Source organism: Parus major, chromosome 2 (assembly GCF_001522545.3).
Source record: "Parus major isolate Abel chromosome 2, Parus_major1.1, whole genome shotgun sequence".
Classification (NCBI taxonomy): domain Eukaryota; kingdom Metazoa; phylum Chordata; class Aves; order Passeriformes; family Paridae; genus Parus; species Parus major.
In genome coordinates this window covers 42,099,424-42,124,273 of record NC_031769.1, presented here as the reverse complement: position 1 = coordinate 42,124,273, position 24,850 = coordinate 42,099,424, and the positions used below count along the sequence as shown (strand labels likewise).

The 24,850-nt window shown below is 45.7% G+C and overlaps 1 protein-coding gene across 6 annotated transcripts in view; it reads left to right on the top strand.

The window, feature by feature from the left end:
• Positions 1–403: 403 nt before the first annotated feature.
• MTURN (maturin, neural progenitor differentiation regulator homolog) overlaps positions 404–24,850 on the top strand; it is a 52,050-nt gene continuing 27,603 nt past the window's right edge. For 2 of the 6 annotated variants that reach the window (XM_015618974.3, XM_015618973.3), the window contains exons 1-2: positions 413–602; positions 6,367–6,489. In XM_015618974.3, the coding sequence (XP_015474460.1) occupies positions 441–602; positions 6,367–6,489 (285 nt within the window). In that variant the 5' untranslated portion in view covers positions 413–440. Of the gene's footprint in view, positions 603–6,366; positions 6,490–12,948; positions 20,421–24,850 lie in introns of those variants that run through there. The other 4 variants (XM_015618972.2, XM_015618971.2, XM_015618970.2 and 1 more) reach the window with 4 other exon arrangements.

The following is a 24,850-nucleotide window of genomic DNA, read 5'->3' as shown; positions in this document are numbered from 1 at the left end:
GGGGTGATTCTGTCTGTATTTGGACAGCCCAACAGCCCACATCGGGGTGGCTCCCACAGAACCCGGCGCAGGGAGTACCCGTGTGCTCAGCACAATGGGTGCTGCCGAGATTCCGGCCCAGTTCTGGGAACAGGGATGGGAAGCGGCGAGGCGAGGCACGGTCTCGCCGAAAGCGCCTTCGTGCGTGGGGCTTTCCTTTTTTCCTTTTTTTTTTTTTTCTTTTTTTCCCCCTCTCCCCCAAGTTGCCAGAAGGCGTCGAATCAATTGTCTGCGGCGAATTCCAGCGGGGCCGGTGCCGGGCGCCGCGCGCGGGTCGCGAGGCGCGGCGCGGGGGGCGGGAGGGGCGGCGCGCGGGGCGGGCGCGGGGCGGCGCGAGGAGCGGGCGGCGCGGGGGACGCGGGCGGGAGGCGGCGGCGGCGGCGGCGGCGGCGGGGTCGGCGATGGCTTTCGAGGCGCTGGCGGAGGCGGCGGAGCGATGGTGCGCCCGCACGCCCTTCCAGCTCATCGCCGCCGAGGAGACGGAGCGGCGCATGGACTTCTACGCCGAGCCCGGCGTCTCCTTCTACGTGCTGTGCCCCGAGGCCGCCTGCGGCGACAATTTCGTGAGTGCCCCGTGAGGGGATCGGGGGTCGCGGGCGTGCGGGGCACCCCCCGCGCCCGTGCGTGGACGCGCGGGGAGCCCTCGCGCCTCTCCGGGACGCTCCGTCCGTGCGGATCCCGGGAGCCCTGAGGGAGCACCCGAGGGGGAGCGCCGGGGGGGCGGAGGACGCGGCCGTGCCCCGGAGGGAGGGATGCGGTGATGGAGGGCGGTGGGGCCGGGGGCCGGGGGGATCCTCCCACGAGCTGCAAAATGGAGTCCGCTGCCGGTGGGGGGCGGCCCCGCGGGCAGGGCTGCGGGCAGGGACACCCCACCCCCCTCTTCCCCATCACCCGGCCCGGGGTGGCTGCGGGCTCCGGGCGGGCGGGGAGGAGCGGTGCGGGCCCCCCCGCCTGCCCCGCGCCCCGCGGGGGTAGCAGCTGCCGCTCCCCCCGCGGCCCCTCCATCCTCCCGGGATGCCGGGGCTGGGGCACGGCGCGGGGACGGGAGGACTGGCAGGGCTGTCACGGGAAATGGAGAATGGGCAGGAATAAAATGGAGTCAGGATGACAGGAGGGCCGCGCCCCCCCCGCCGCTCCCCCGGGCCCGCCGCGGGATCCGTGCAGGTGCCGGCCGGGCGCCCCCGCCCCGCCGCCCCTCGCGGAGTTCAGCGCCGAGTTTGTGCGGGAAACCCTCCGGCACCACAACCACCTGGCTTTGGGAAGGGTCAGGGGGTGCTTTCCCCCTCGGCCAGACCCTCCCGGTGGCGGGCAGAAGTGCAGGAAGAGTCGTGGAAAAGCGGCACCTGGCCACGGGGTTTGTCAGCTGCCTAGTGCCAGTTAACTTCAATGAAAGGATTTTCGTTTGCTTATTTTAACGGAACAGCTCCTAGCACCATTATTGTAGGAATGTTGTAGGTTCTTCCTTTCACGGAACAAGTTTCATCCCTCCTCTTGCTTGACAAAATGTTCCCTAATTCCCTTTCCAACAGGTAAGTGCAGAGTGAGCCCATTTGACAGATGGGTCTATGGAAACAAAGAGCAGTGGAGTGACTTCTCCAGGGCCACAGATCCCAGCGAGCAGGACATTTATTTGTTTATTGTGTCAAGGAGATGGTGATGCTGAATTATGAAAGAAGTTATCTGGAGTTTAGTTACACATCTGCCCAGAGATTCATGAGACATTCAGATGTATCTCTTCAGGGCCATCTCAGGGTGTGGATTCTCTCAGTCCTCTGTGGGAATAGCTCTGCATGTCTGTCTTCCCAGCACCTCTGAACCTGCCAGACCCTGGTGCTCATTCCTCTCTGGAGATGCCTGTGCCCAGAAAGGGTCATGCCTGCAGCACTCCTAAACAGGGATATGTATGAATCCAGTGCAGCACTAGGCTAAAACTGTGGTTGGACACTAACAATATTGGAAATTGCAAAGAAAGTCCATTTATTTTCCTTAGACATGTATTGTTGTTTCTTTATACACTGCTCAATAATTGAGTGAACTCTTTCATACAAAGTCTAGTCAACTTCAAAAAAAAATCTTAAGCAGCTTCAGACCCTATTCCAATGCTGGCGCTTTTTTTTTTTTTTTTTTTTTGCATTTGAAGTCACATTTTCCCTTTAATTTGAAAATATTTTCATTCCAGGGGTGGTGTGAGAAGAGCTCCCTGCTCAGAGTCACCACTAGTAAAACAAAGGGCTAGCTCCTGTCAAAACTGGAACATAAGCAGTGGAAAACTAGAAGTGGTGTTTTCTTCTGTCTTTTCTAGCCTTATTAGTTGAGTCACTTCTTGTAATGATAATACTTTTAAGGCAGATAGGTGTCATTCTTAAGTATTTTTATTTAAAGAGATGGTGTTTCTTTAATTTGATTAAGACCCACTAACAATTAGATTCTCCAGCATCCTGTTTCCTTCTCCTAGTGCACTGTGGGATTTAATTTCTGCTCCCAACCTGATTATCTTGTTTTTTTGCAGTCTCTTTCCTTTTTTTTTAATGTTTCAGAATATAACTTTGCTTTCTATGTGCAATAACAGGCTAAAGTTTATTTTAAGGAGACTTAATACAAGCCAAGGGACTAATTATCATTTGCACTTTAAGCCTTGTTGCATGGCTCCTTTAACACAGTGTGGAGTGTGAGAGTGAGTAAGTATAAACAGAATTCACAGTGACACACTTTTTACAGCCTTCTTGCACCCTGTGCCTCTTATAAAGGAGCCTCACATTTAATAAGCATCTGGTGTCTGGTATTCTTGTTCTTTCTTTACGTCTTCATTTCATAATGATGCGACTTAAAAAGCTATGTAGGAGGTGCCAGAGAATTCCATGATAACCCACTTGTTAAGGAGGAAATGATGAGCATGATGAACTTAAAAGGAAAGAGGAGAGGAAAAAAACATGGAAAGGTTGCCAAGATGCAGTCTGGGGGAGAAAAACACTGAATTTTGTCTAACATCACAGATCACAACAATCTGATACTTTTCATTTCTTAAAAGATATATTTAGGTTCGGCTTTTAACATGCTAGGGATGCAGGAGACCCATGTAGATGCTTATTGGCATTTTCAATACCACCTGGACACTGAAACTCTGAATCAGCATTTTAGATAGCTGAACAATGTATAATTCAGCTCCTGATGCTCCTGAGGTTCTTGAGAAATTAATTGGACTAGTGTAGCCGTAATCAAGGACGGTGAGGGTTGTGATGCTATTCCTTACAGTCTGTCATTTGTTTAGTCACCATGTTATTCCTGGTATTCATAGTAACTGATAAAATAAATAAAAATATGATGCCGTCTTGCTGCAAGATTTCCTGAAAATATTTCAGAACAGAGTCAGCAAGTCTGAATATTTTATGCAAGTCAAATTATCCCCATAAATAAAAAGTTTTGCTGTCATGCACAACAAGTGGGCTGCTTAGAAGAAGGTGGGCCAGCAAGTGATTCTATCATCCAGCTATACTGAGTCATCTAAAGGTGTGAGGGAAAGCAAACCCCTCCAGATGCAGCCCTATTGATTTCCTCAGCTATGTGCTGTGTGTAGATGCTGAACTAAATAATTCAGCCATGACCTTAGGTCAGCTGAGGTGGAAATGAGTGGCTGTGTGACACAAAGCGACTGTGAGCAAAACTAGGCAAGCTCAGAAAACACACACTCTGATGATGAGGTTAATATTTTTTTTAATTGCACAGCCACAGCCAAGCACTGTGGTCCACCAGTTTGCCAGCAGCCACCTTCTCCCACTGCAGAGAGATCCTCAGGCATCAGGTTTTCCAGGAAAAGCATCTCCATATATGCAGCCTTACTAAACTTTCTAAGCAGGAGCTGAATCCTGAAATTACGTTTTTTTTTATTTTGAAAGGCTGAAATTCCTTTTGCAGGTTCCTCTGGAGATGGGTGAATCAGTGCTGTGAGACCGTTCCTGCACTGCCTGAGTGCAGCACTGAACCACCACAGAGAGCTGTAGATGCAGCTGAACCTACAGGCATTTCAACCCTGGTCTTTATTATGGTTGAGGTTTTTGAGGGAAAAGATTAAATCAACCCATTTCTGAATAAGATGTGTGCACTAATGGCACATGAAACTTTTCGTAGTGTGTTTGTTGCTACAGTCAGTATTTTAAATCCTTTGCAGATGGGGAGATTTTTGGAACTGTTACTTCCTAATTGTCGTATGATGCTATGCAAAAAAATCTCCTCAAAAGCTCAGTGATCAGATTTTTCTCTTAGGTTTTCCCCTTATGCTAGATCATCTTACTCTGCCTACTGCTGATGAATTCATGCTGGTCTCTAAAATGTGGTACAGCTTGAAAAGAGACTGTAAAAACATGATAGGACAACACGGGGTTAACTTTCCCTGGGGAATGAACCAGCTATGATATATCAAAGGGCAAGGCCTGATTTTCATTTATGTGGAACCTCTTGTGTATAGCTCTGGTAGTCAAAAGAAACCACAATTTAAACAAGAATGAGGATCTCAGCAGTCATAATTGTTTTATATATATAAACCATTGCAACAGGTTTTGCACCAGCCAGGAATTGCCAAGCTGCAACATTCAGCTCTGAAGTTCAGCAGTAACTAAATAGTTATTGCTAACCCCAAGTATGAAGAAATCATGGGCCAGGCCTCCAAAACCTTCTCCAAAGGCTGTTTTTAAAATGTGATTTGGAAGTGTTCATTTGATATGAGTGAACATGAGTTCACTTCATGTATGTTCTGCCTTTTTAGGCCATAGAAATGACAAAGGGCAGACTTCTTTCCTACTTTTTTTTTGTTGTTAAAAACAGAAGCTGAGATTTAGTTGTATATTTATAGGATTACAAGGCCCATGACTCTTAAGATGGCATGAAGTATCAGGAGACTTGTGGTATGTGCGTTTGAGAGTTGGCAAGACTGTAAAGAACTTATTTTTATTGCCAGAATGGTTAAGCTGTGACTGGTTGTATGGAAAGAGCAGAACCTACTCAGTAATGCAGGGCTCTTTTCATAACAACATTGCACTATGTTTATGTTTGTAAAGTGCAACATGAAAGCAGTAAAGAAAATGTAGGTCAAGTGAAGTTCATAGCAAAGCAGTTACAGGTTTTATCTTAAAGATGCAGTTTAGGTGAGTTAAGTACTGTTTTCTTTCATTAAGTGCAAAACTGTATCCCTGGCAGGTACTCGCCGCTGAAGAGGAAGGCAACATGCGAGCCTTATGCTATGAATTGGAACATCTGTCGTTTTGAGTTTTTCCCTGAATGTTAGTCAAGCTTTGGAGAGATTGTCCTCTTCCCTTGTTTAAGCATAACCTGCTGTTTATAGCAAGTAAAAAGGTACTTTGGGGAAAAGAGCTGCTGTGTTAGAAAAGAGGTGCAAGTCTCAAACCAGTTAGGCAGTATTGCACTTCTCTGTGTGGCAGGCTGCCTAAGACAGTCCCATGCAACACGTCTTGAAAGAGAAGGTGTTTAAAATGATGCATTAGCTTGTGCCCTTGGGCACAGGAAGCGTTGTTGCCTGGGTGCTCCCTCCATCGCTTGCCAGCTCTGTTTTGAACAACGTCCTAGCAGCAGAATAAACATCAGATTTGAGAGAGGCTTCACAGTGTAAGGCTGGGGAACCAGCATTTCCAGAGCAGGAGTAATTCAAAAGGATCTCAAATGGGTTGGAATGTGCCTGCCTGGGAAGAGAAGATTGGGTTCCAGGAGAAGTAAATCTAAAAACAGGGTGGGAGGCTCGAAGTGTCAGGATGCTGTGAGTGCCCAAACATCTCTCCTTGGCTCTGTGTCTAGCCTGCAGGCAGATTTTGCATCTTTTCTTCTGCATCGTCGAGAGAATTACACATCAAGTTCCACCTCCAGGGTCGCATCATATTTGCACTAACGCCAGGAAGACAAAGAGATGCTTTAGCTCTTCCTGAGGGCTTCACTGCAGCAGATGATGCAGAAAAAGAGAAAACCCGACATGAGTTCCAGGTCTGAGCAGGGCTGATGTCAAACAAAAGCACCTTTATAGGTAAAACGTGTGTGCGCCAAGTGCGTGTACCCTTCATGGCTGGTGCAGCCATGAGGCATTTCCGCTTCTGGATCAATTTCCCTGTTTTCTGATGCATCATGTTAATAAAATCCAGGTTCCTCCTCAGAAACACAGCTTCAGAAAGAGCCTGCAATGCCTGTCCCCCGGGCAGGTCTGAACTGCAGGAGGCTGGGTGTACTTTGGCAGATGTTTACAACATGTCACCTTATAAAATCACATGGAAAGGTTGGCGTGAATTCCTGTTAATGCCTTTCCTTTCTTGTGTTGCTGTTGGCTTTCAGCACGTGTGGAGCGAAAGTGAGGACTGCTTGCCTTTTCTGCAGCTTGCACAGGACTACATTTCTTCCTGTGGGAAAAAGACACTCCATGAAATATTGGAAAAAGTCTTCAAATCCTTCAGGCCCGTAAGTGTGGTTTTTTTCCTTCTAAACATTGACACATTACCTGTGACTTTTAATAGGACAGCACTGGATAGAGCAAGGTGTTTTTCTTCTCCAGAGATTTACATCTTCAGTTAGCTGCCTGGGTACATGAGCTGGCATTGGGTAGTAGGAAATTGTTTCCTGGAAGTCAGCTACCTTTTTATTTCCATCTCTGTGTTTGAGAGGATGAGATTCCCATGCAGGGTGGGAGGCCAACTGGTGTGTCAGCCGGTAGCAGCGGGCAGGGGCTTATGTCCTGCTGATGCAGTGCTGACTCCGAGGAACGGGATACGAGTCAGCGCCACAGGACTCTGTGGCAGAGTTGTTTCCTGGCACTGGAACTGGGGAGTTTTGCAAGGACATGAGCAGCAAGAGTAAACCTCTGGGAACAGGAAGTACGGTCTCTCCTTAGGGTGGTTTATTTTATTTTGTGGTTGGGTTTTTTCCCCCCAAGTGATGGAGATATTAGGATGGTTGGCACTTGGTGTTTGCACATACTGGTTTGGTCTTCTTGAGAAGTTAGAAGAGAAGCTGGGTTTTGTGGGGAGGGGCCTGTATTTTTCTCTTTTGCTGCTACTCAGCTTTCTCTCTCCTTGTTTAACACCAAGATTTGGGCCAAAGTGCCTGGATTTCATCAGGGTGAGGTATCTTAGGCTGGCTGTTGTCCTTCATTTTTACCAAATGCTCCCTTTACACAGCCTCTCCTTTTGAATGTTTGGGGCTGACTAAGGGCTTGGTGCAAAGCAGGGCAAAGGTTTGTAGCCAGAGCCATCCTCCCATGATGTCCATGAGAAAGTTCACCAATGGATGTTTTTGTACTCAACTGAGAATGCAAACCTTTTCCCTCCTGTCTTTTTCTGGCTGACTAATTGAGAAGACTGGAAATGTATCCCAAGTATTTAGTGTGAAAGGGAGGGCCTGGAGCTCCGATATGAAAACACTGGCCTTCCCTGTATTACACCCTTGCACAGATCACCACAGCTGGTTGACATAAAAGAGCATCATTTTAAAGAATCCTTTGAGAGGCTAGAAATAAATAGAACAGATGCACACTTTTCTTAGAAAGGACTGGAAATCTCATCTGTCACTACAGCTGCTTGTAATTGTGAAAACATGCAAAAAATACAAGTATGTTTCGCAGAACAATATTGGGCTCTAGGATCCTCATAGTTGTCTTCTCCTGCTCAAGGAAGCCGTGCCTTTGATGAGAAGCTTCCATTGGTTTAACTAAGGAGAACTTCAGAAAGACTTAATTAAATAGGTGCAGATTACTTGTTTCATTTAAACCACATTTATTCCAGCATATTTTAAGTTGCAGAGAAATTGACTTCAAACCAATTGAAGTCAACCACGTCAAACCAAGTTGAGCTACTCTTCACAGTAAAAAGGTTCAAAGCAAGGGGAACCATTATGCTCATGGAGCCTGAGCTCTTCATTAATACGTCCCATTTCACCTCATGATTCCCACAGCTGACCATACAAATTGAGGTTGAACTAGAATGAATCTTTTCCAAAAACACCCACTCTTGATCTAGTCTTCAGGTGACTTAAAGGGTACAACACTGCTGAACACTTATTATTCCTGTGGCTAGTTACCATGCACTGAATAACCCTTCTGTTTATAATCTGCATTTTTCTAGTTCTGCTTCCTAGCTGTTAAATTTCATTTTGCTTTTGTTTGCTCAAACATGGTGTCCTCAATTGCCAGAGACATCTTGCAGACTATAATCAAGTACCTCTTAATTTTCTCATTGTTGTACTTGTACCACAGACACTAAGTTTCTCAGATTCTCCTTTGACCCAGTATTGAGAGATTTGCATCAGCATAACAAAACTGGGATTATCATTTGAGGTATGGCTGTGTGTAGACAAGTCTAATTAAGGAATGTACTGACATTTTTCCCTCATAGTAACTATTGAAAAATAGCACATCCATGGGAGGAAAGATTTTAAAAATTGAATGATGTTACAATAGATGTATGGAAACAGTTATTTTACACCCTCAGGCCTTTGCCAGAACAAAACTACTTTTCTTCAGTATTGGGAAATTATTTCCTTGGCATCACTTCATACTGTCTCCTGTTCTTTCTCTGCTGGACCCATTTTACTTATGAGGCCACCTTGCTGTCAGCTTCAAGGCAACAGTTATTTGCAGGGCATTTCTTCTCCTCTATCCTAGCAAATAATCTGATAGAGACCAGTCTGGCAAACTCCAGGTTAAAAAATGGCAGTTTAGGAAAAAACTGCAACTGGAGGTCCAACTGGGTTTCTCTGAAGTGTCTGGTGGCCCTAGCTCTCAGTCTGGGACATTGGGCACCAGGTTTTTAGCCGGTGCTTGCTAAGCACCTTTTGAAAGTCTTCTCCATTTTGGTATTCCCAGCAGACATTCATGATTAGACAGTTCTGAAATTCTTTGTTTGGGTCCTTCAAAGGGAAACATTTAGAAGAAAACAGTGGCAGTGCATCTGCAGCTTTCCATGCCCTTGTGCACAGCATGAGCATCTGCCTTCCCATAACTGAGGGCTCCAAAAACAACTTTTATCAGTAACTCAGCTCAGTCCTGCTCTGCATGTTCATGATAACAGCCCAGACATGTCTCCATGAGCTTGCCCTGGGGCTGTGGAGTGGGAAGGGACTGGCTTCTCATGCTGCTGGGCCCTGTTCTAGAGACAATGAGAACATGAATGCCCAGTGGTTGGCATCCATCTCAGTGAGAGACAGAATTCCCTCTGCTCACCAGACTTCCTTGGACACAGAAGGCAATGAGTGTGGTCTAGGCCTGCTCACTGTCCCTCACTGCTCTCAGGCATCTCTCCCTAATGTTTTATAGGCCTAAGCACAGTGTCAAGTTGGGTATTTAATTAGATGAGGCTTTTTAAAAGTGTTGGTTTGCTTGCAACAACTAAACCATACTTCTAAGTTCTGCTGTAGACAAGGTCAAGGTGTTTCTTTACTGGGGGTGGTGAGGGTTAGGGTTGTATCTTTTCATCTCTGTTTTTAGAGACAAGGGGCATGTTGTCTCTACCCATTACTGCCTTGCTGGGTTGGTTTCCACAGAACTCTGTGATTTGCCTTATTATCCACCTATTCAGGGAGCATCCAGAAGTGCCAGACACCAGGAAGATACATGATATCAACCAACAGCACTGGGCTCAAATACTGTTACTTGCCTCAGAGCATCCAATCTCCTCCTGTTGCCTTGGTGTCTCTGGTGTCAGAGGTGCCATGCTCTGGTGCTAGGAGGTGCCCATGCTGGTGCTTTTAAGCATATCTGCCTGGAGACATAGTCCTTCCCATAGGGATTCAACAGAGCCATGTTATCTCTAGTGTAGCATCACATGGACTGCTAGAGCTCAGTATTGTACTTGGTTTATTTTTCAGTGTGCTTGTGTGCCAGCTTTTAGTAGGAGACGGTGTCACTCTGCTTCTGTGCATTAGTAGCTGCAAGGTTGTTTGTTAAATCAGGGCACTTTGAAAGGGTTAAGAAAGACAAATGTAAGAAATGCCTGAGGGACTTCACACCAACTGACAAAGCTTGCAGGAAGCCAAGGCTTAAGTCATACAAATCAGCAGCAAATTCCAGGGGTCCTACACTGAGCTCATCTTCAAAGGAAGAAGGCCTACCTCTGAAGTGGGGAGTCTGCAGTGTACAAGCCATTTATTCCATATTCACTGTATTCATGCATGTCCCGGTGACCTCTCCTTTACCTCCAGATGGGTAGTTTAGCCAGCAGAAATAAATAGCTGTAGTTCAGGCAATGCTGCTGATTGTTATCCTCCCTCCTTCCCTTCTTACCATGCCCCTGACCTCCTCCTAGCCATGCATCCTTGCCTGGCAGTTTTGTTCCCCTCGGCTTTTCTGCTGATGGATCAGTTCTCTCTTTTTACAACAGTTTTCTGGTTTATATATTTTCTCCTTGTTTTCCTCTCCGGTTAAGTCCTTTGAAGTCTGCTGCATAGCTGAGACTTTAATATATGAAGCAGCTGTGGACTACAAGCAGAAACTAGTGTGTAGGAAAGAAGACAAGGTGGGAGTCAATCTAGGATGAGCCCAGGCCATCTTCATTATCTTACTTTGTTCCTACCTTTTGTACACCCTCCTTCTGTTTTGTCCCAATGTTTGTAGAGCTCTCTGCATTTTGGACCCTGATTGTCCCTCCTTGTATTGAAGGTGTGGGCTAATTTGTTACTGCAGTCCAGAGGGCAGTAAGGGGTTAACAGCAATGAGGAATCACCATAGTCCTCTGAGAAGCAACAGGATGTGACACCTTAAAGCAAGACCTGCATGGTCAAGGTCCTTGGTGGCTTGGAGGGTCATAAAGTATCTGCAAGAGAATAAAACTGCATCTCTCTTTGGAGGAGTCTCCCATTCCATTCCATTCCATTCCATTCCATTCCATTCCATTCCATTCCATTCCATTCCATTCCATTCCATTCCATTTTCCATTCCATTTTCCATTCCATTTTCAATCCCATTTCCAATCCCATTTTCAATCCCATTTTCCATCCCATCCCATCCCATCCCATCCCATCCTGTCCCACCTCCATTCTTCCTCTGTAAAACCACTAAAGTCTACAGTATCACTCTGATTTACACTGTTCCCTCTGATTTACGCTGCTCCAGGGAAAGAGGAGCTGGATTTCCTGATGGTGAAGAGAGGGGATGTGTGAAAAGCAGGATGTATGCCCCATCCTTTGGGATTGTGTATGTCTTCGCAGTTCTTATGGTGCATGTTGTGTTTTCCATGCTAATTTTGCAGTACAGTATCCCATAAAATGAAAATTCATGTGACTCATCTCCTTGCAAATTAAAGAGGAATTATGACCAGAAGTGGGGAAAAAAAATGCAGTCTTTCTGCCAGGTGATACAAACAGGAGTACAACACTCACGTTTAATTTTAATATACCAGATTAGTTTAGCAAAAATAATACTGTTTTATAAGAAAGTCTAGAAAGAGTCCTTGATTTTGCCTTTGGAAAACTGAGTATTTTAATTTTAGCTTCAACATGAAATAAAACCCCCGCATCTTGAAAATGAGCTGAGCAGTTCATGTTCAGTTAGGCATTTGATTTGAAAAATATGTATGCATAGGGACAATTACTTTATTCTGCTCGGAAAACAAGAACGTTTTCCATTTGGGGTCTCTCCATAAGTATTTTTAAAATGCAAAGGAGGGGATTTAGTCAGCAAATTCTCCTTCCGTTTCCCTGCCAAAGCAATCCTGTAACTAAAAATCTGATTTTCTCCCAGTGACAGGGAGGAATACAAGCTTCATTGCACTCAGAAGCTAATTCTATGCCTTGTATTTATGTCCACTGAATAATTTTGAATGTCGATCACAGACTGAATTAGTTTAGGTCCCTGAAAATCTGCCTCATTGCAGCCTTCTCATTTCCATGCTCTCACCTAAAGAGTGTCACTCTCCTCACAGTTTTTCTAGGCTTTGCCTCTTTCAAGAGCTAACAGCTGCATCACTCTCCAAAAGAGGGTGTTACATGCATCTGTGCTGCTCTTCCAGCCCTGGCAAGCTAAATACATGATATTTTCAGTAATGCCTGCCTGTGATTTTGCTTTGTGGCTATTAATAGCTGTTAGTGTAGGAATCTGAGATTTCCACAACATATGCATTATTTTGACTGTTACTTGGTTTATCTGTCTTCCTGACTTCTGTTGGCTTGGCAACCTTTTGGGGGAGAGGGGAGAAGTTTAAACATGGCTGTTTGCTCCTTTTCCTGTACTGAAGAGGTGATGTTGCAGTGGTCAGATCCATCAGGTGGAGGCATCCAAACATTGTCTAAGGAAGAGGGGCTGGCAGTTCCTTGGAAGCCCAAATCTAATTTGCAGAAGTTTAAAGGGACAATATTTCAGTGGAATACGCAGTATTTTTTACTGCAAGGGCTTCACACAGCATGCAAAACTTTGTCTGGTGTGATGGAATGAAGGGTTCAAGAGAAGCACTTGACATGGTGGATTCTTTAGAATTTTAGGGACTCCTTGCCTACTCCACACTAGCCAGTCCTTCTGAAGGATGCTTTCTTCTTTGGCTTTTATAGGGCTGATGGAATACAAACTTAAACCAAGACAACTACTACTACTACTACAGTATTATCATGGTTCTTTCTGAAGTTAAACCACTGCCAAGTCTAAACACTCAACAATTCATAATGTGACCTCAGGGAAGAATGTAGAGCTTTTTGCAAGTGCTTTGTTTTGGTTTTATTTATCTTCCGGTCTCTGAGCACTTAATTTGGTGTGAGGATGCATTTTCAAATCTTTCTTTATCCCAGAAGGGAGAGAAAGAGAATCAAGATCATTATTCAGTACTGTTATTGCAGTGTTTGAGGTTTTTAAGAAGTGCACGTAGGATTTGTGTGAAGATTTGCAGCAAAGCTGCACGAATGGGTAATTCACTGTTACACAGTGTTTTCTCTTCTTTGTAGTTACTTGGGCTTCCAGATGTTGATGATGATGCATTTGAAGAATATAACGCAGATGTGGAAGAAGAGGAACCAGAAGCCGATCACCAACAGATGGGTGTCAGTCAGCAGTGATTTTCTGAGAAGCTATAAAAAAATTTGGAAGCCTTTGGTACCAGGTGGGGTCAGGTGGTCCCACGTTAGCCTGTTTGAATTAGCACATCACAAGGGGATATCTGGCTGCCAAGATAAAAGTTTTACAAAAAATGGTTCCAAAAAAATAATAATTCATGATGAGCTTTGCTAAGAAGACCTGAATTTTGCTCCTGCTTCAGTGGGTTTTCTATGGAGTTGTCTTGGTAGCATTCTGCCGTTATCAGTCTAGAAGTAGTTTTGTCGCTGACTTGTCTCTTCGATTTGTGTTCGAGAGTAGTGTTTGCTGACATGAATGTAGAGTACTGAGAATGTAGGAGGCGTGTGGGAAGAGTGCCCAGTCCTCACCAGTGACCTTTCCAAGGAAACCAGCACAGAGAGCAAACACATCCTGCGCTTCTCTTTTTAGTTCAACAGCTCTAGGTTTTTGACAAAGTACCAAACATGGAGCGACTTCTCCTGAAAAACAGTAGTTTAGTAGTGGTTTGTGCTGCAGAAGTACATATGAAGGCTTAACAAAAATAATGGGAAGCAGGAAATCTAGGAGGTGTCAGACATATTGATGTCATTTTACTGACACCTGAGTTTCCAAGTGCTGAATTAATAACTGGGAGTAACTGGCACCAGCAGCACACATTATAACCAACTGATATTCCGACACCATGTGATCCAAAGGCAAGTGCTGCTTTCTTACAACTCAAGTAAAAAATAGCTATTGCCTATCCCACTTCTGCATGACAACTAACTTTAAGCTTTGCCGGTTTTGATACGCTGCCAAATTATTACTCAAACCTTGTGGCATCATGCATTAGACCCATAGAATCATAGAATACACTGAGTTGGAAAAGACCCGTCAGGATCCTTGAGTCCAACTCCTGGCCTTGCACAGGATACTCCAAGAGCCACAGAGTGTGGCCACAGAGTGTGCCTGAGAGCATTGTTCAAATCCATCTTGAGCTCTGTGAGGCTTGCGCTGTGGCCACTTCCCTGGGGAGCCTGTTCTGGTGCCCAACTACCGTCTGGGTATGGAACCTTCTTCTGATATCCAACCTAAACCTCTCAGTTTCAGGCCATTCTCTCGGGTCCTGGCACGGTAATAAGAGTGAATAGATCTGTAGCTGCCCTTGTTCCACTCCTGAGGTTGCTGAAGACCACAATGAGGTCTCCCCTCAGTCTCCTCCAGGCTGAACAGACCAAGTGACCTCAGCCACTCCTCACCACACTTCCCTTCCAGATCCTTCACCATTCTTGTTGCCCTCCTCTGGATACTATCTAATAGTTAAATATCTTCTTTACATTGTGGCTGCCAAAACTGCCCCCAGCACTTGAGGTGAGGCTGCCCCAGTGCAGAGCAGAGCGGGACAATCTCCTCTCTTGCCTTGCTGTGCCTGATGGCCCCAGGAGATGCTTGTCCCTCCTGACTGCCAGGGCACTGTTGACTCACATTCAACTTGCCATCAACCAGGACTCACAGGTCCCTTTCCACAGCATTGCTCTCCAGCCTCTCATTCCCTGATCTTTACACACAACCAGGGTTGCCCTGTCCCAGGTGCAGAATCCAGCACTTGTCCCTGTTAAAACTTCATACAGTTGGTGATTGCCCATTTCTCTAATTTGTCGACGTCTCTCTGTAGGGCCTCTCTGCCCTCCAGAGAGTTGACAGGTCCTCCAAATTTAGTGTTGCCAGTGAAATTAATATTCCTTCAAGTCGTGCATCCTGGTTGTTAATGAGATGTTGAAGAGCACAGGGCCAAGGATGGAGCCCTGTGGTACCCCACTGGTGACAGATTGCCAGTCTGATGTCACCCATTCACTGTAATCCTTTGTGCCCAGCCAGTGAACCAGTTGCTCACCCATCTCATGACATGTTTATCCAGCTGTATGCTGGACATTTTGGTCAGAAGGGTATTTTTGATACAGTATCAAAAGCTTTACCAAACTCCAAATATATTACTTCAACTTGCTTCCCTTGATCAGTTAGGTGAATTACCTTGTCATAAAAGGAAATCAGCTTTGACAAGCAGGACTTTCCCTTCATGAAGCCATGCTGGCTGTGACCAGTGACTGCATTGTACTCCAGGTACATATATATCATTCCAGAATAATATTTTCCATTATTTTACTGGGCACTGAGGTGAGACCAACAGGCCTGTAGTTTCCGAGATCTTCCTTGAGTGCAACTTGAATGCAACTTAACACTGAAGCCATAAGGGTATCAACCAGCACCTGGTTCTTAAAATTATGCTGGACCTCTTCCTGGGCCTTTGAGCTAGTCTGGGCATTTACATCTTATTGGAGGGGAGCTGAAATACTGCTTCAGCTGCTATAAAATCTGGTGAGATTTTACTTATCAGGGGACTTGCTCCCCAAAGGGTTTGGTGAAGGTCTTAGTATGAAGAAGACAACCCCTCATATTTTTTACCTGTTTTACATAGTTGCAAGTAACTTGGATGAGTGCCGGACTGTGAACATGCAGGGTTTCTTTATCTACTTGCCTTTTGTACTGAAAATATAAGAAGCAAAAGTAATTCTGTTGTAATACAGCTGTTTTCCATAATCAAGAAAGATGTTTCTAAATTTCCTCCTTTTTTTTTTCCAATTTTTTAAAAATTGTGAAACGAAGGTCACAGGCTTTAAAAGCCCTTTTATACAGAATTAGCTTTATAAAAACAAAGAGTGAGTGAAGAGAATATGCTTGGACAACTCCTATAAACAACTTGCATCATTTTGAAAACCCCGTTGTTAATGATATCTCCTTTTCAATAGATTTTATAGAGACTCTTTTTCCAGGGTTACTAAAGAGAGCAAGTTTTCTTGATGGTTTACAATTATGATGGTGGCTTGAGAGACGCATAGCACATGATTTTTTCTGTCAGAGACAAAGATCTTCCATAACTGGGACTATGTTTGTTACCTGAGTCTGCACAGAAGTGTCTGCAACACTGTAAAAGAGTTTAAGAATATAGAAAAAAAAAAAAAAAAGGAAGAGAAACAGAGCTTAATGCAATTTTGTACATTCTTTCAGCATGCAGGCATAGTCATGGTAGTTGCAGCACCTTTTCTATGGACTAGTGACATGAGAACTGTGGCAGTTCACTGTATAACACTGTACAGCAGCAATAGGCTTTTTGCTTACTGAAATAAAATGTAAGACCAGTGGTTTCCATCCCTGCTTTAAGCCCCTAAATTTTTCTTTCTTCTCCAGCTTGGACAGATGCTATAACCTTAAACAGAACCTTCCTTTGGAAGAGCCTTTCTCTTCATAGCATCCAACCCGTGGGTTATGGCTCACAGAAGTAGATCTTATGGGGCTGGCTTTCCTCTGTCTGCTCTAGTGTAATGGCAAGTGAGCAATTCACAGTAGTGCAAGCTGGAGACAAAGTCCTGCTGTTCAGGTTTGCTAGGCCATTTGTTTGAGGGGCAGGTGGCTGGCACCAGTGTGCAGGTGCAGGCACCCCCCACACACTTGCACGGTGAGCTGGGCTGTGAGCCCAGCCTGACCAGGACACAACCCTCTGCCTTTTACAGACAGGCAGGCTTCCAGCTGGATCGCTCCCACCATCTGGCTCAGCGTGTGGCTGCACAGATGAGTGCTGCCACAGCAGAGGGGAGGGTGCAGGGTGGACATGGGTAGTAGCTGAGGACCTGCTGCTAAATGTGCTTTGCATGGTGTCAGGGGCCTGTGGCAGAGGTCTGGACTGGCCTAAATGCTGTGAGGGATTGACTCCACAAGGCTCAGTGAGAACTGGGCACTGGTGGCAGTGGGATAGGTAGGAATTAATGAAATGAGGAAAGACTAAGATCCAGTGCTTGTAATTGCATGCAGGAGGTTGTAATGTGTACTGCACTCTGCTACCTTTCCCTGCATATTGATTGAATTGTTAATGAGCGGTTGAGCATTAATACAGTTGCAAGCAAACAACGCTGTAAATTATGTAGATATATTATTATTATTATTTTCTGTATTCACTAACTCACTTTTGCTTTGGAATGTCATATGCCATTTGAGTGACTTCCACACAGACTGCAAGTGCTGGACAGCCAGCCCTTATGCAGCACTCTCCCCTGCAAAACTCCCACTGAAGCCAGTGAGATTTTGTTCAGACAGGACCTGCAGGACAAGGGGTTGTGTGAGGCTTGGTCCTGCAGAAAGCTCAGTGCTCTCATTTCCTCCCACTTTGCTAGGAGCCGAATGTGTTGAACCCTGCTGCTGAACTGAAGCATGACCAGGCAGCACTGAGAATAAACTGGAATTTTATACATAAAAAATTTAATTTACATGTAATAAATGTGAATGAGCACTAATATAGAATGTATTTTATCAAAAAATATTGATTCCTTACTTTGACCAAATACATTTCTGTATTACTGTGTTACTTTTTCATACTTGCCAAATGTTGCAAGAGGTGTGGAACTGGTTTGGTTGTACTACAAAATGTTTTTGTATTTCATTTGTATTTTATTTTTCCCTCCCTCCTACCACATATTGCAGCTAGTAGCCATTCAATAATTCATCAGGAGTAGCATGACCCAGTGACTAGGCTGCCAGACTGAGACACAAGATTTGCCAACACATGCATAAATGCTTGCAGACCTGGATACTTGGTGATACGTGGGTTTGTAGCTCTGCCATTGCCTTGCCCTGAGCTTTAGGCAGGTCTCAGTCTCTGAGAATTCAGGGCAGGCTTTCAGTTCTGCATGCAGGCCTCTGGAAAATTGAGCAGGAGCGGGATAAGTCCTTTGAGAGTCCCACCTTTGTAAAAGGGACTGTTACTATTATTTGTCCAGCAGCATATATAGTGCTTTAGGTCTGTTGGTGAACAGAGATACCACTGTCATTGCCTATCCTCAGAGCAAACCAGTAATGAAATGACACAGAAGGGTCTCCCTTTTCCCTTGGCCTTCCTCATAGGCATTTCATGCTCCAACTAAATACATATAAATAAATACAGCAGAGCAGAGCCTCTTGCAGAACTGGTGCTTCTGAATGTGAGTTGCATGAATGCAAACAGCAGAGTGCTGCTTGGGCAATGAGAAATACATGGGATGCCAGATGGAAAGGCAGATTTCAGAACTGTTATGAGTGCAGGGGCAAGAGTGAACAAAGCCCCTTCAGAGAGGGAGATGCTGAGATTTCTGAGACAGCCAAAACCATCCTGCCAAGTATCTGCATAGTGAACCGTGTGCATGATGACCTGAGCCCTTACCAGACTTCAGCTCCATCTCCTGCCCTGCTTCTGGCTCTTTTCCAGGCAGTTTCCCTCCACGCATAGTGCTGTGCCTTTGAAAGTCTCATTCTTGTAAGAATGCCACTTTTTCTGGGAATAGCCATAGTTAGTTTTCCTGCATCAGTGACATGCATGTCTGCTGCTGCATCTTGTCACTGTCCCATGGAAGGTGCTGTGTGAGATGGTGGCTGGGGGCAGCGGGGAGGAGTGTCTGCTGCAACATTGCTGAGTAGAACCCTGCCATTTACCCCTCTGCAAGGTGGGACATGAGACTGTGACAGTAAAAACAATTGCAATACCATTGTGGACATTATTTTGGAAAGCTGCCATTCTGGACATATTCCCAGCCTCTTTCAGCATCTTTCCTGATCTTTGGGATCCAGAGCTGATGTCAATGACTGTTTCACTCAGTGTTAGCTTTAGCAGTGGCAGGAGGTGAGGATGCATCTTTACCCTGTGTCCATCCTTCCCTCCTTAGCGTGGTGGTCTTCTCAGAAGTTCTTACTCTCAGAAGAAGGGAAGCATAGGAGGGAGGAGAGAAACACCTCTTTACCTCTCACAGCTTGTAGGCAGGTGTATCGGTGGATCTGCAGTTCAGAACATTGTGAGTCACACTGTCCTTTCTCTGCAGGGGGATTAGATGGCATGGGAGATGTGTTATCCCTTGAGGACCTGTGGGTGGTCCATGCCAGACAGGGGTTGTGCAGAAGACAGCAGTCATTTTAGGTGCCAAACCTAGTATCTTTTCACAGGCAGTTCTGTCTAGCCAGATAATCCAGTCTCTGAAAATCATAACCCATTGAGGCTCTCCAGGTTGGGCATCCAGAAAATGAGACTTGTCTGGTTGCCTTGGGCACTGGGAGGTCTCTTTCTCAGTGCTGGCTGTTTTTGGTCTGGCCAGAGGACATGGGAAATTGGGAAAGATCCCTTCAGGGACATTAGCTGGATGCCCTTTTCTGTAAATTGCTGAGCAGAGGCAAATGCTTTGTTTTGTGTGTTTAATTCTGGCAGGACCTCCCCTCCTCCCCAGCAGCCTGTCTCTGCAGACAGCTGCAGCTGGGAAAGCTTTGTGTGAGAGCCAGGCAGGAGTGACTCAGGGCAGCAGCTCCTAGACCCTGTAACAGGCTGGACTTGGGGTCACCCTTGCATGGTAACAATGGAGCTGAAGGCTCAGGGCACATCACTTCCAATGCAGATATTTAAATAGAGTCCTTAAATTTGATCCATAGAGGGCAGACCCTGTCACTGGGTTTTTATTGGACTTCTGAGACTTAGTTGCACTGTTGGTGTCTGATGTCTGTGGCAGGTGGGCAGGGGAAACCTCTTCACTTAACCACGTTTACTTGTTCAGTGAGCCAAATAGTCTTTTACATGATCTGTGTTTGAATTTTTTTTTAACATTGGTGATTTTTTTTTTCAAGAAAGACAGTCCCTAAAGACACACCCACATTATTGCAAACCCCAATTAATACAGAGCTGAGTAGCACTGCACTGTCACTATGAGCTTGGATATAAAAAAAAAATACAGATTAATGAAAAGGGCCTTCATTTGTCTACAAGGAAAAAACCCCAAACTTCTTTGAACTAGTTATTGCTGACTACAGTGAAGCTTACTGGTTTCATGTAAAATACATTGAACTTTGAAATTCCCTTTCTGTATCAACATGCTGTTGCTCATGTAGGCAAAGATCTGTGGTAACACTGCATGTAAAAAGAAGCTTTCATCTTCAGGGGTGGTGGTGGTAGAAATGTCAGCTCTGGATTTCAGTCAATGCAATTCTTTTGTCAAGTTTTCCTTTACTAATGCAGGGACTAGTCAGCCCTCCACACATCAAGCAGAAATCATGTGCGACACCGTGCCAAGGCTGTCTTTGGTTTGGTTTCCACCATTTTTCTGGCTGGAAGACCTATCTGTCTTTGGGACTATAAAGCTGTGAAAGGAGTCAGCAAAAGAAGTTGCCCTTTTGTTCAGCACTTTGAAAGGTGTAAGCCTTCAGTGGAGCACTGCCTGCCTTCTGATTCTCCTTCCTCTGATCCTCATCTACCACCAAGGTGTTAAATCCAGCAGTGTCATTACACCATGAGCTTCCCATTAAAGAGCTTACCAAACTTTGATGACTGATGGTGTCTTTTCTCTCTGAACAAAATCAACTCAGTTGTGAATCTAAGGGGCTAAAACACAGCTACAATGCATGTGGCACAGGCTTGACTTCAATGGGATAAAACAGTGTTTACAGGTGTAAGGAGGAGAAAATTATGTCATCTGAGATTTGGGCACTGCAAAGCCAGTCTTGATGGACCCAGAATTATCAGGTGGTTTGGTTTGGCACAGTCTGAGGCAGTGGATTTGCTGTCAGAAGCCAGAAATTGTTGTGTATGAGCCAGTATTTTAGACCTCACAGGTCCTTTTCTGTTTTGCACAGAATGAGGAGACATCTGTTCTAAATAAGAGACATGTAACGATGCTGAGATGAAAATGGTGATTCTGTTCAAATTATATCTTTTCTTTAAACACTCCTAATTGCCGCTTTGACACCTTCTCACCCTGATTTAATTGAAAGAGTCAAATCAGTCATTACCTGTTGTCATGAGCCTCTGTGGGTTGACATCTTCCAGCCCATGGAATAGGAAGTGCTTTAACTTAGCACTTGCCTTGTATTTTTGGCACTTCCCAGGGCATGAGCACTGAGTAGGAGCACACCAATTACATACCCTCTGATGTGCTCAGAACCCCAAGTGCTGCCTATAAAGTCATTCCTGCATCTGGTGGAGTGCCTTCCAGGATTGCCTCCCTCGAGTTGGAACATGATCCCAACAGCAGGGGCCCCAGAGCCTCTTGAGAGACCTTTGCATATGTTGGAAGCCACTGGGGCAATTAGGCTCCAGCTACAGATACAGCTGCCCTTGCGGAAGCAGTGCTGTTCCCAAACACCTCTTCAGCTGCTTGGAGCCTGCTGCCCTCTCAGGTCTGCTGGGTGGGCTTCTTCCTGCATCAGAAGGTCAAGTGAATTTAAATGGCTGAGACATCAGCTGTCTGCTAACATGAACCTCAGCCCGGGGACAGCCATCTGCCCTACTGGGGTGGGGAGCTGCCCTACAAGGTGGTGGCTGCAACTGGAGGCTCTGCCATGTGCACAGGTTTTTTTCCCAGCTCAAGTCTGTCCACACTCCAGCTCTCCAAAGTTATATCACACCTTGCCCAGATCAAGAAATTAGGATACTTTAGGGCTATGATAGGCTTTGGCTTAGTATCAAGAACAGGTTCATTCAAGGTATGCAGTATGTGCTGCCTCTGTTGGTTCCCACCTAATGCTCTGTTCCCCACCTCTGTCCTCTATCAGCCAGCTGGGAAATGCTGTTACTGCCCTTGGCAGCACCATGTGCTGTTTTAAGGAGCACATCATATTTTATGTTTTCTTCATGTTCCTTCTACTCTGTAACAAGGTTCTTTCTTCTGCCACTTGTTTACTGAGTGATGAAATGCCATAAAAAAGCGCATTTAACTTTCTTTGCAATGCTTAGGTATATGCATCCATGCTTTTCACTGAGTACTACTGTGCTTGTGACACCAAGGCAAGGCTTTTATACCTTTTATTAGACAAACTGATACTGAAAGCCCCAAACTCCCAACATGCTTCCCCATGCTGAAAAGCAGCAATGAGGCAGTCTGATAGCAGGCAATATCTCCCCAACAACCTAACCTTGCTTGTACACATTTCCTGAGGTATTGCTGCCATAAAGGTGAGATGGAAGAAGCAGTGTTGGAGCCAGGGTTTTATTTACAGCTCCTAGTGCTAAAGAGACCAGGAGTGGATTGTGTCAGCTGTGTTATCCCCACTGCAGGGCTCCTGAGGAGCCGTGAAGAAGGGCTGTAATATGGCATGTGCTTTGAAGTCTTTATGGTTTTGGGTTTGTAGCAGTCCCCTAGAGGTCAGCAAAGCCTATATTTTGAAACAGCTCTAGCTGATGGTAGCTTTGCAGGAATGATAAAAGCAAGTTTGCTGCTGGCCTGTGCAACCCTGTTTTTTCTGTCTGGCAATTTTGGCTGTTGCTAGAGAAGCGATCAGGCCTTTTTCTTTCAGGGAAGAAAAGAATGAGCTCATGGGGCAGGAAGTCCTGCTTTGGAGACAGGCTTTTTCTTTGCAGACAAACAGGTTGAGAACCTGAAGCAGCAGGGAGAAGCAGCTGGAAGATGGGTGCCAACATTGTCAAAGCTCCATGGGGCAGTGGCAGCTGGTGCCTACACCTCTTGGCTCCAATGGTACCCATTCCTTCTGGGATCATGGCTGGACTGTACAGCATTAGAAACAACATCCCAGCAGAGCAAGCTCTGCCCCAGCCGTGCTTCATGTGTGTGCATCTGCACTCCAGTGCTGAAGTGGTGTGGCTGCTGGTCACACTGCTCTGCTCTCAGCATTCACCTGTGTGCACAGTGCCATGCTGGCCTCAGCCACGCTGCAGCTGCTGGTCAGATGTTACGTCTGCTTGCCCAGATCCTTGCAATCCCAGCCTGCTTCTTGCAGGCACTCATTTTAACTGCGACCCCAGCCCAGGACTGGAGGCAGAGCTGAGTTTTCCCTGGACCTTTTCAGCTTCTGAGGTTGGAACGGCATTGTGAGGAAGGCAATCTCTGTCACACTGAAATAACTTGAGGCTGACAAGTAGGTCACAGACAGTCATTCCATGTCCAGTCAGCATGGACGTTGTCCATGCATTCCATGTTTTTGCCTTGCAGCAAGCAGCCCTGTCACAGGGGAGGCCTGAAACCAGTGCCTGCAGGATGTTGCCAACATGTGCAGCACATTTCTCAGTAATGAGAAAATGAGTTACCTCGAGTGGATGTGAGCTTGCATTCACCTTACACGCTGCTCACCCTCTCCCCAGCTACAGCTGCGGGCTAAGTAACTGGGAGTGCAGCTGGCAAAATATGCCTCTTTCTCCCTAGCTTTTCTCCTGGTCAGCATACTCAGGTCTATGGCTGCCCTTTTCCCTATTGATCAGCTGGAAACCCTCCAAGCACAGCTCTCCATTTTCCTTTGCATCCTTAAGGATCATATGCTCAGCTTTAGCGAAGAGGACAGATTTGCTGTCTTGGTTTAGGAGGACACATAGTGCTAGAAATGCAGCAATTCACACAGAAAATCAGTACTGGTTTTTATGCCTTCACACTGTCTTGTTTGGTTAATAAAAGTTTGGAATTTTTTATTTTGGCTCCTCTTGGAGGTCTTTCTTTTTTATTATCCTATTACTCCCTGTTTACTGTATTTCTTTTTGTTTCTGCAAACCCCTTATCAGGAACGGTTTCGAGCTGCCTGTGAGTCATGTAGCAGCGATGGGGAGTGGCAGCTCTGGGAGCTGAGCCTGTGAGTTTGTGCCCAGCTCACATCATCTTATGAAAAAGGCTGCTGCTGTGTCACCCAGCTGTCAATGGCCCTCTTGGCTGCCATGCCTAGGGTGGTCAACCGGGTGCTGGTCACATATCTCCTCCTCCGTGTGCCTCTGGCTATGGAAAGTGAATGCCTTAACCGTGATAAATCCAGCTCTGTTCTTTGAGCCTTCTGAAGTCAGTGTAGCAGGCTGCAATAAAATTATTTATGCAAAAGCTAAATTACAAAGCACAGACCGTGGACCCTTTCTTGCCATTGCAAAATATCTGAGACTGAGGGCATGACAGTTTTATGGATGCAGCAATCCATGAGCTGCAGATACAAAGTGGGATAATGAAATGTTTGCTGAGACCTCTCCAACTGTGCATCAGGACCAATGCATCAGTGTGTGTTTTTCCAGCTCTGCAGGATAGCAGGAGGCACCTTTCTGGGAATCACCAGAGCAAGGCTCGCTAAATTCCTTTAGGTTTTGTCAATGTACAGTTTTTTTGTTATGTCATACAAAAAAAGGGAGGACACTACCTGCAGAACCGGTAATGTGATCACTAACCAGGGTTCATCAGCACTCCTTGAACCCTCCCAGGCAGAGATGAGCAATCAGGTAGGTAACTGTCCCTGTGAAGCATCCCTGCTAAAAGATAGATTGGAGCAGCAGATCACCAAAGGCCCCAGGAACATGCTTTTGTCTATCAGCACATAAAAGAGCTCAAGAGGGAAACTGGGGATAGACTTGCCATCTCTGGGTTAGAATCATTAAGGTTCAAAAAGGCTTCTAATTGATCATCCAGCCTTTTACCTAACACTGCCAGATCCACCACTAAGCAGTCTTCAAAAGCATGTAAGAAATGGTGGAGATAATATCTCAAAACTGGAGTGTTTCTGGAGAGAAGAAAAGTCCTCAATGTGGAACGCAAACAATGAACAGCAGCCACTGCCCCTCTTCCTCCTCCACAGGAGGAGGTGCTCTGTACCTGGTCCTGCTCCAGGAGCTGCAGCCAGCCTCTGTCCCCTTCCCCTGTCACTCAGTTTCTCCAACCTTTGCAAAAAGAGTATTGACAGGACCCCAAATCCTTACAACTATGTGCTATCCTGCTGCCACAGTGCTCCACACCTAGCCAGCAACCACACTGGACAGACAGGGCTATCTGCTGCTTTGTG